Source organism: Theobroma cacao, chromosome 7 (assembly GCF_000208745.1).
Source record: "Theobroma cacao cultivar B97-61/B2 chromosome 7, Criollo_cocoa_genome_V2, whole genome shotgun sequence".
Taxonomy (NCBI): Eukaryota; Viridiplantae; Streptophyta; class Magnoliopsida; order Malvales; family Malvaceae; genus Theobroma; species Theobroma cacao.
The window spans coordinates 5,447,118-5,458,848 of record NC_030856.1 but is presented as its reverse complement, the minus strand read 5'-3'; the positions used below and the strand labels follow the sequence as shown (position 1 = coordinate 5,458,848).

Genomic DNA, 11,731 nt, shown 5'->3' with positions numbered 1-11,731 from the left:
AGAGAAATAAGTACTCATGCTTAAGAAAATATTATTTATTAACTCTAAACTCTGAATGTCTCATAACTAAGCCTAAGGGTCCTATTTATAGTATTATAGGCCCAAACCCTAATCAAACTCTACTTTATATTGTCTAATACAATCAGAATAATTAATAAAAGATTTAGATAAAATAGGTGTTCTATTCCTAAATAGAACATGACTATCCTAATCAAATACTAATTCTTAAAAGTATTAAAATAAAAATAAGAAAAGAATCCCAATCTAAAAAAAATAAAGAAAATAAATCCTAAATCAACTAAATTAGCAAAAAACTAAATTTAATAAAATACAATCCTAGACGCTCTTGCACCATTCTCTTCGGGTAAAAAAAAAAACTTGACTCTGACGAGTAAGCCTTGACATACTTCTCGTTGATGTCTGAATCCATGTATTGTCATAGTCCATACCAACCATTTGATCAATTCATCCATTGTTTTAAAGGTTGTTTTCCATTCATCTCCAAGTCGTATTCGAATTTGTTGATATCCTTTCTTCAAATCGATCTTCAAAAACACTCTAGAGTCAATGAACATGTCATCCAATCTAGGGATAGGAAAATCATGCTTAACTGTAGTCTTGTTAACGGTATGGTTGTCCACAAAGCTTTTCGATAAGTTTCCCGAACTTTGGTTAACCAATTTTGTTTGACCATATATGGGTGAAGATACTTCATTCTCCTTGGAGACTAATATGAGACATAAATGGTTTGACTCAAAATAAGCTTTGTTTAAGCCAGACATAGTGATGAGTGTTTTATCTTCCTCTTGTCTCTTTGGTCGGTCTTCTAGCTTTAATGGAGTTAACATAATTTTTACTCCATCCTTAATGAAAGAATAAGTATTCTTGTATCCATCATGGTGAGCTTGATGATCATATTGCCATAGGCATCCTAACAACAAGTGGCATGCGTCCATTGGGGTAATATTACACCAGACTTCATTTTCATACTTATTTCCAATAGAGAATTGAACACAACAGCGCTTTGTTACCTTAACTTTGTTTCCTTTTCTCAACCATTGTAGCTTGTAAGGATGAGGATGTACTTCAGTTAGAAGTTTCAACTTTTCCATCATGTAGTTGGCAATAACATGATCACAACTTCCACTATCAATAATGACATTACAAACCTTCCCTTGGGATATGCACCTTGTATAGAATATGTTGTGATGAAGTCAACTTTCATCTTTAGTCATCATGGCAGTGTTAAGGTTACGACGAACAACAAGAGCTTCTCCATGGTCAGCAAAAACTTCTTCTATCTCTTCGTCATCATACTCATCATAGACTGGTTCTAATTTTTCTCAATTCACATAATCTTCTTATTCTACTAAGGAAATAATTCTTCGATTCGAACAATCAGAAGCAATAAGCCCAAATCCTTGGCATTTGAAGCACTTTTTGTTGACATTAGAAGCATAAGGATAAGTAGTCTCTTTACTATTATTTTTTACAATTTTGGAAGAGTTTACCTTTAGAGGCAGAATAGTTGCTAAACTGTGACTTTCATGGTTTGAGGTAGATTCTTGTTGTCTAGATGAACTTATTGAGTTTTTCCATGATCGTTGTTTCTCAACTTTTAGTGCTAATCTGATGACATCATTTAGGTTCCAATATGGTTGTAGTTGAACAACATCTGCAGTTTCAACATTGAGACCCCCAAGATAACGAGCTACAGTTTGTTCTTCAGGCTCATAGACATCCCACTTCATGTGAAGTTGTTCGAACTCCATTGTATATTCTTCCACCGACATTGTTTTTTGCCTCAAGTTATGAAATTTGATAAAAAATTTTTGTCGATAATGCTCAAGAAGGAACTTACGCTTGAGTTCTCAATGCATTGTATCCCATGTTCTGATCTTGTTGCGTCTTTCTCTTTCTCGTTGCCTTTTGAGATTTTCCCACTAATTAGAAACGTGCTTCTTCAATTTAATTGCCACAAGCTTTACACGTTTTTCATCAGGAATATCTTTGAGCTCAAAAACTCTTTTCACTGTGTAGAGCCAATCAAGGAAGTCATCAGGATGAAGTCTTCCTTCAAACTCAGGAATGTCGACTTTGATTCCCAAATCTATAGTAGCAGTAGTTCTCAAGCGACGAATAGGTATTTCTTCTTCAGAAGATGAATTTTGATGAAACGGGTTAGTGTCATTCTCTTCATCACTAGAGCTGTTATTGTTGATTTGAGCATTACGTCTTGCGAGTTACTCTTGTAATTCTTGAATTTGCTGACGTAGTTCTGCAATCTCAATCTCGTGATCATCTCTTTGACGATTTTGACGTCTTGGCAGCATTTTATTGTATGATGATGATAATGTGGTGATGTAGAGAAAAAAAATGATGATATAACCATAAAGCAATAAATAAAATTACCCGAACAGGGAGTATTGAAACTTGACAGCGAATCTAAACTTACGCAACGAACAATGATCCTCCCGCTCTGATACCAAACTGACGCCGGGGCATTGTAAAGACGCTTGGACGTTATGAAAAACACCAATCATGACGAGGTTGAAAACCCCACTAAAGTGAAAAATAGCCAAAATCTCACTTTGGTTAGTTAGGCTAAAAATACTAAAACCTCTTACTCTTTAGAAAGAGCCTAGAGAAATAAGCACTCCTAATTAAGAAAATATTATTTATTAACTCTCAACTCTGAATGTCTCATAACTAAGCCTAAGGGTCCTATTTATAGTATTATAGGCCCAAATCCTAATAAAACTCTACTTTATATTGTCTAATACAATTAGAATAATTAATAAGAGATTTAAATAAAATAGGTATTCTATTCCTAAATAGAATATGACTATCCTAATCAAATACTAATTCTTAAAAATATTAAAATAAAAATAAGAAAAGAATCTTAATCTAAATAAAATAAAAAAAATAAATCCTAAATCAACTAAATTAGCAAAAAACTAAATTTAATAAAATACAATCTTAGACGCTCCTGCGTCATTATCCTAATGGTGTCAAAGGGTATAAGGTTTTTCATCTTGAAGCTAATAAAGTTTTTATATCCAGAAATATGATCTTTCATGAAAATATCTTTCTTTTCCAATCATCATAGCAGAATTCACAAACACATAACTTTTGTCAAACACTTTATATGCATGATTCTCTTCCTTATTTTCCTACTATTATACGTACTAATACACATTCTTTTGATTCTGATATATTTAATACTTCATTAAATTCCTCACCACCATGTTCAATTACTCTCATTTCTTTAAATTTAGACATTTCATCTTCATCTTCTTCACAAAATTCAATTGAATCTTCTATTCATGTATTTCCTACAGGCCTTGAAATCACTACTACTATTGATCCTCATGTTCCAACTAGAAAAAGTGCAGATCTAGACATTTACCTAAATATTTAGATGTTTACAAGTTGATTTACTAACTCAGTCTAATTCTGTCACTTCTTATCCCATTACCAATTATTTGTCCTTTCATTAGGTATCCCTTCCACATAAAGCCTTCACAGCTTCTTTGTCAAATGTCTATAAACCTTCAACCTATCATCAAGCTATCAAACATGACCATTGGGAAGAGGTAATGGCTACTGAATTAAGTGCTTTAAAGGATAATGAAACATGGAGTATAGTTCCTTTACCCTTCAATTCTCATACAATTGGTTGTAAATGGGTGTACAAAGTTAAAATAAAGGCTGATGGCAATGTTGAAAGATACAAAGCTCGTTTGGTTGCCAAGGGATATAATCAAGTTGAAGGGTTTGATTATCAAAAAACATTTAGCCTTGTAACTAAACAAACAACAGTGAGAGTCTTGTTGGCATTAGTAGCAGCAAAAGGTTGGTGTTTATCACAATTGGACATCAACAATGCATTTCTCAATGGTGATTTAGATTAGGAAGTTTACATGAGTTTATCTACTAGTTATGAGGTTAAAAGGGAGCATTCATCTGATGTAAGGCTTGTTTGTAAGTTGCATAGATCTTTATATGGTTTGAAGTAGGTTTCTCGACAATGGAATGCTAAGTTTACTACTGTTTTGCTTTAATATGGTTTTACAAAATCTCTTTCAGACTATTCTCTATTTACATTGAACAAGGGAGATGCATGTTTTATTGTTTTACTTGTCTATGTAGATGATATTATCATTACAGCTACTCCACTCATTTAGCTGCTACAATTAGGGATTATTTGAGCTCTCATTTTAACTTGAAAGACCTTAGGGTTGTTAAATACATTTTAGGTTTTGAAGTTGCTCGATCTTCTGAAGGTATTTCTATTTGTCAATGGAAGTATACTTTAGATTTACTTCAAGAACATGGTTTGCTTGGTGCAAAACTACTTACAACACCCATTGATTATAATCAAAAGCTTAGCAAGGTGCTTGATGAAGAACTAATTCCTGATGCCACAGTTTATTGACAACTCATTGGCAAACTTTTATATTTGACTTTTACCAGACCTAATATATCATATGTTATTCAAACACTTGCTCAGTTTATGGATAAACTAGGGCATATTCATCTTTTGTTAACATATCGTATTTTGAAATATTTGAAAAATGCTCCAAGTCAGGGTATTTTACTGCAATCAAAATTAGATTTCAAGCTTTATGCATTCTTTGACAGTGATTGGGCTGGTTGCCCTAACACTGGTAAGTTAGTCATAGGGTTTTGCATTTTTCTTGGTAATTCTTTGATCAGTTGGAAGACAAAGAAACAATTGGTGGTTGCTAGGAGTTTTATTGAAGCAAAGTATCTAGCAATGGTTTTTACCTATTGCGAAGTCTTGTGGTTATGATCCTTATTAGCTGATTTTGGACTTTCTCATCCTACTTCTGTGAAACTTTTCAGTGATAGTCAATCAACTATCTATATTTGTAAAAAATCTTATTCTTCATGAGCGGACCATACACATTGAGATTGATTGTCATTTTCTTAGGGAAAAGGCCAACTCTGGTTTAGTTGATCCCATTCATGTTTCTTCTACTACTTAGCTTGCAAATCTGTTTACTAAGGCATTGCAACCTAGTCTGTTTCATAGTCTTCTTAGCAAGATGAATACGCATGATATCCACAATTCATCTTGAGGGGGAGTATTAAATCATAAAGTAGAGGCTACTGTATTGGTTATTTATATTAATTGTACAATTAACTATATAGTTTTTATTATAGTTATCATTTTACTATTTTCATTTAGTATGGTTAGTTGGTTAAAGCACTTTTACCACTTGCTTAGTTAGTTAGTTAGTTAGCTTAGCTGTTAGTAAATTGTTTTCCTATTGGGCAGTGAAGTGTATATAAATACCATTGTAATAATTGATTTAGTTAATGAAAAAAACAATTTCTCTTCTTTCCTTTGGTTTTCCTCTCGACTTTTCTCAGCTCCTTTACATGTTCGAACATGTACCTTTCAAACACTGGGATTTGACCTCATGCTTAAAAATGAAAATAATCGATAAATTAAAAATATAATGAAGTAGAATAATAAACTAGCATTTAATCAGAAAACAACTGAATCATACAAGATTAATGTTTGTGTTTTTCATGTAATTTTCTAATTAATTATGAACATTAATAAGTTTAAAAGTTACATACATTGCTCTAAATATCGTAATCAACAGACAATTAAATCAAAATCTTTGCTTCTTCACTTTTAAGATTTGTCAAATCTTCAACCACCCAAGTGTTTGGCCTCTAACAGTAATCCACACAGTGACTAAATAAGACCTTCTCAAAAGTAGAATTTTTTACTTGTGCTAGCAAGTTTTGTTTCTAAAAAAGAAAAACCAAAAGTTCTTGCCGAATCTTGTTTTTATCAAATAAAGAAAACTATTTTTCTTTTCCAATTTTATGAAATAGCTAAGAAATAATTGGAGGCTCAGAGTTTTAATTTGCTAACATAACATATTTATATAGCTAACCTAAGTTGTAACCCCAGATACAATAATTGTATTTTAATTCAATTAAGTTCTTGTGAACTTAATTAATTTCTCACTTTAATTTGGACTATTCTAATTAAATCCAACTTAATTAATTATCCTTATTTAATCTTAATCAAGTCACTTAATATGTGTAACCCATTAGACTTCAAACATGTTGGCAATAAATATAAATCCTAATCAAATATCAATTTGATAATTGATTTATATTTATAGATCATAAGCGGCATCTAACAATTCATAATGACCACTCAAATGTTAGAGAATCAATTAAAGAATTTGACAAAACCCTTCAATGATAAGCCTCTTAGTGCAATATGGTCCTTTCATCAAATATCCCAAATATGTCATAAAGCATGGCTCAATGTCTACTTATAACATTTCATATTAGTTCTTATAATTCATGACTAACCTTATGAATTTAGGATATTAACTTTCCTTAAATTCATCATGCTTTGACCAAAAACTTTATACATGTTAATCAAGAATTAAGAACAAGTGAGATACATCCCTTCATATCACTTATGGTGATAAATCCTTTCTTGACCACTCATTCACCTTTGCACGCTTCATTTTATACCCAAAAATACCTTGTTTAGGCATCTGGTCATTTTCAAACCCGTAGAGATGAAATCAAAATATATCATTCCCCATACAAAATGACTTGGTGTCTTAAGTCTGTGGACTAGTTGCACGACTATTACATGAAAACATATTTCATAGACACTTAAGTAAAATATCAAATGGAGTTCTCATAGCATGTTATGTTCAGTAAACTTATTCTTTAACAAGCACCCCCAATGTTATCCTCAAGTATCTCATATACTTCAATTTATGAGATCAATTGTTTACTTCCCTAGTAAAGAGGCTTAACATGCACTAGTCTTTGAGCATTGTCAATGCTCTATCTTAAAAATACAATGATCAGGAATAATTTTAGGAACACGGCTTTGATGCATAGTGATCTTATAATTGTAACAATTTTACAATTCTATTGTAAGGCCTTTATGTTTCACGGGCTTCATTCAAGTAGTACTTAATAACTCTTTATTATTGCACTGATATGAAAGAAAACCTCTATCACATGTAGTTATGCAATTAAATATGCATTAAATGACAATATATAGTCTTTGATCAATCTAATTGACTAAAGGGCATATACCAACATCAAATACCTTTTGGAATCAACTTTCGTCCACTCTTTTTGGGATGTTATTGACAAAAACTGACGCCTACCTCTCCACAAACCTCTCGTTTCTCTCCATTCGTACACTATGAAATCTCCAACTATTAACTCAGTTGGCATCTCTCCTGTATTTGCAACTAAGTTGTCTACCAAGTCTTGCAAGCTTTTGCTTAGGGGATCACAACTTTGATTTCCCGACCTTGTAAAAGGTGATACATACAATTTTGTTTTATTTATAGATATGGGAATGAGGCCAAAATGATTAAAAAAACAGTGCATGCCACAAGAAACATCAAGTAACCATTTTATCAAAAAGAGACATGAAGATATCTCCAATAAAGATTTGTTTTTCATTTTTTTTTTTTGCCAAAGCTTAAATTTTGTTTAATCACATGTACATGTTTTCCAAGTGAGTTAGGAGATATATTGTTTATTAAGGGGAAAGCATTTGCTATAATAATTAAGAACACATGTTTAGCAAAAAAAATATTATTGACATCTCAATGTCATAATGTTCCTACCATTTTGTTTCTGTTAATTATATATTTATTCTTATTTTGTACCTAAGGGATAATGCCACTATTGCAGGCGCTGATTTGTAGTTAACGAAAGAGTTAAAATTCGAAACTGTACCAAATATCTACTTTTCTCTTTTTCTTTTCTTTTACGTCATCATGTGAATCACAAAGCCTTAAAGTTGTGGGTCATTTCTCTTTGATTTCTTGTGCCAGGTTTCATATTCCAAAAAGTTGATCCTATCCTTTCTGCAAGTGCGCTTAGCTAGTAAAGACACCCCAAAAGAGCTAGACCTTTCTAAAGCAGCAGTCTGAGTTAATTATCTTCGGAAAAAAATTATTGTTATCTGATGGCAACAAATGAGTATGAAGTTGATGGACTGAAGATGATGGAGGAACTGACCATCAATGCTCATCAAGTACAAGAACAGGTATTGGGAGAGATACTTAAGCGAAATGCAGAAACAGAATATCTGAAGGGATTCCTTAATGGCCAAAGTGGCAAGCAACTCTTCAAAAACAATGTTCCCGTTGTTACTTACGAAGATATCAAGCCTTACGTTGATAGGATTGCTAACGGTGAGCCATCAGACATCCTTTTAGCTGAACCTGTGATTGAGTTCCACCGAAGGTGTAAATTTATCGCCTCTGTTTTCTTTTTCTTTTTTTGGTTTTATTTTTCGCCCTGCTTCCCCCCTTAGTCAATCCTGTTTGACCTGCAGCTCTGGCACTAGCGGCGGGCAGCCAAAGTTAATACCTGCCACGGTTGAACTTTCAAAGAAAATGGCAGTATTTCATACCCTGTCAGCGTCTGTGCTGAACAAGTAAAAATCTGAGCCCAATTTTGTTACAGTTTAAAATATATATTATATATATATATATATATATATATATCCTAGGATTAGTTTAATTCAAATTCTAATAAAATAATCATTATCTTGTAAATACTTTAAAACTCACTTCATGTTTTTAGTCGAGTGTGATTGATTAGTGTCTACGTCTCTTATGCTCTGTTTAAGCTCTTTCAAAGAAGCATCCAAACCTTGAGACTGCCTGAAAAGAAAACAAAGAAACACTTCATATCAGAGTATCCAATATATTTTAGGGACTGAGTGTTGGTGACTTGACTTTCTCTCATGTTGAAAAAAAGAAAAAAGAAAGTAAAGATTTGCCATAATACTCAAAAAAAATTAATTAAGTTTTTATTTTTTTATCACGTTAAATTAAATTCATGTATTTTTATTTTTTAATTAAATAAATTTTTATGACTAATAGTTTACTAATTATCAGTAATTAAAATATTATTTATAATTTTATACTCACGTAGTATTAATGTGAAAAATAAAAAATATCATCATGTGACATCAATATCACTTTATTATTCATTATGAAATGTGTCACTTTATCACATGAGTATAATATGATTAATATTATTTTAATTTAAATCAACCATTAATCATAACAGTTTTTTTGACTCAAAAAAAGAACACACAAACTAGTAATGAAATAATAAAAACCTATTTAAATTATTTTGAATAATTTAAAATTTTTTTCAAGTATTATGTCTTTAGATATTTTTAGTGCCAATAGATGTGAACGGTTATATTATTTGTAAGTTGGAATTCAAGTAATGGGTGAGGTGCTAGCGGGCTGTTTTAGGAGGTTTAAAAAGAAATAGTTAGCATGATTTTGGCAGGTTTCCCTTTCATGCCAGTGCCTCATTAACTTAATATCAGCACCTTAATGGAAAACGAGTAGAAGTGTTAGTAAGTTAATTTAATATTGCAAGATTGCCTTCACAAACATTTAATTGTTAGAAATTCAAGTATTCTTGAATTATTATATTTTAATATTGTTATAAGTGTTGGCTTCAGATCAGCTTTCAAGAGTTATACACGAGTATACATTCCAAAAACTAACAATACCAGTTGAGTTTATCCATTCACAGGCACTTTGGTGACTTGAACCGAGCTGGAAAAAGTATGGAACTTATGTTTGTCAAACCAGAGATTGAAACCCCTTCGGGCCTCAAGGCTAGATCTGTCACAACAAGCTTATTCAAGGACAATGGCTTTAGAAACATCCTGCCCATGCTTTACACAAGCCCAATTGAGACAATCCTTTGCTTAGACATCAACCAGAGCATGTACTGCCAACTGCTTGTCGGTTTAATACAGCGAGACGAGGTTGTAAGGATTGGCTCAATCTTTGCATCTACATTGCTAAGAGCTATCAACTTTATAGAAGATCACTGGAAGGAGCTATGCTCAAACATAAAAACAGGTTACTTAAGCGATCGGATCACTGACTCGGGATGCAAAAATGCACTGTCATTGATCATGAAGCCTGATCCAGAGTTGGCTGATTCAATAGAAAACATATGTGGTTGTAGATCATGGGAAGGAATAATCAGAAAGCTTTGGCCTAAAGCAAAGTATATCGGTGCCGTTACTACAGGCGTTATGAGACAATATACTACAGCACTCGATTTCTACAGTGGAGGGCTCCCTTTAGTGTCAAGTTTTTATGGTTGTTCTGAAGCCATTTGTGGGATCAATTTAGAACCTCTAGACAAGCCTGCTGATGTCTCTTATACCATCCTCCCCAATATGGCTTACTTTGAATTCCTTCCGGTGAAGAAACACCGTGTGTCAATGACTCAAGAGGTTCAATTTAATGGTGTGTCTGAACAGGAATCCATAGAAATGAACAGCAACAATGAAGATATTGAACCCGTAGATCTTGTAAATGTGAAGCTTGGTCAATTTTATGAGCTAGTTGTGACAACTTTTACAGGTAAAATTTCCCTCTTCAAATTCAAATCATACACATACATACCTGATCATTTACACTAGTAATTTTTTCTACGTAGCATCAAAACAGAAATGGCAATTATCCTTTTAATCAAAGGCCATCTACTAATTCTACAATATACTTCCTAGCTACATAAAAGTTTCATAAAATGATCTAATCTTGTATTTGATTTTCCTTGTTTTTTCCAGGATTATATCGATATAGAGTTAGAGATATTCTTATGGTGACTGGTTTCCACAACAATACACCTCAATTCCGTTTTGTGGAGAGGGAAAATGTTATTCTAAGTGTTGATGCAGATAAAACAAGTGAAGCAGACTTATTGAAGGCAGTGACAGAAGCAAAGACTCTGCTTGAACCGCTTGGCTTCATCTTGACAGCGTACACTAGCTACGGTGATATGTCTTCAACTCCGGGTCACTATGTATTATTTTGGGAGCTTAAGGTAAAGGAAGATAACGATAACAAAGAGCTTGATCCAAAGATGATGGCAGAATGTTGCTCTAGAATGGAAGAATCACTGAATTATACATATAAAATCTATAGGCAGCAAAATGCAATTGCACCTTTGGAGATTAGGGTGGTAAAGCAAGGAACTTTTGATGCCCTAATGGATTACTATGTGTCACAAGGAGCTTCTATGAACCAATACAAGGCACCTAGCTGCATCAAATCTAAGGAAGCCTTAAAGATTTTAGATTCCAGAGTGATAGGAAAGTTTTTTAGCCTAAAAACTCCCTTGTGATTAGTTGCATGCTTTTCCTATGTTTTGTATGAAGGGCCCAAAGCCTTTTGCATGCTTATCTAGAAGAAGTAGCTTTTGTTGTTCTATTAGTACAATCAGCCATTCCAGTAGAAAACTTTGCATTGTAATTAGTTTTCTTCTTGAATTTAAGTAAATTTGCTTTTCTCGACTCGAAAAAGTATTTAATTTGTTATTTATAAATTAAGATCAGGTGATTTCAATAAAAAAATTATGGATGAGATCTTAATGTGAATTTTATCTCGACACTTTATTTACTATAAAATTTTTCTCCAAAACAATTTATTTAACTTTTTATCAGAAAATTTCTAAAATATGTATTAGAATTGGGGAAGAAAATTTGGCACAAATCATCCTCTATCTACACTTTTTATCTTTGATCCTACATAATTTGAACAACAAAATCAAATATTTCATTAAACCTTCACATTCCGTCGTTGGAACCTTTCACTTTTCTTCCAAATTAAACACAAATATCCATCTGGGCTTGTTTTCT

General features: G+C 32.6%; 1 protein-coding gene across 1 annotated transcript; it reads left to right on the top strand.

Moving 5' to 3' along the window:
* Positions 7,892 to 11,386, top strand: LOC18594017 (indole-3-acetic acid-amido synthetase GH3.17). Its single transcript, XM_018124105.1, has 4 exons — positions 7,892 to 8,289; positions 8,381 to 8,482; positions 9,607 to 10,454; positions 10,661 to 11,386. The coding sequence occupies exons 1-4, from the start codon at positions 8,009 to 8,011 to the stop codon at positions 11,215 to 11,217; spliced, it is 1,788 nt and encodes a 595-aa protein (XP_017979594.1). The 5' UTR covers positions 7,892 to 8,008; the 3' UTR covers positions 11,218 to 11,386.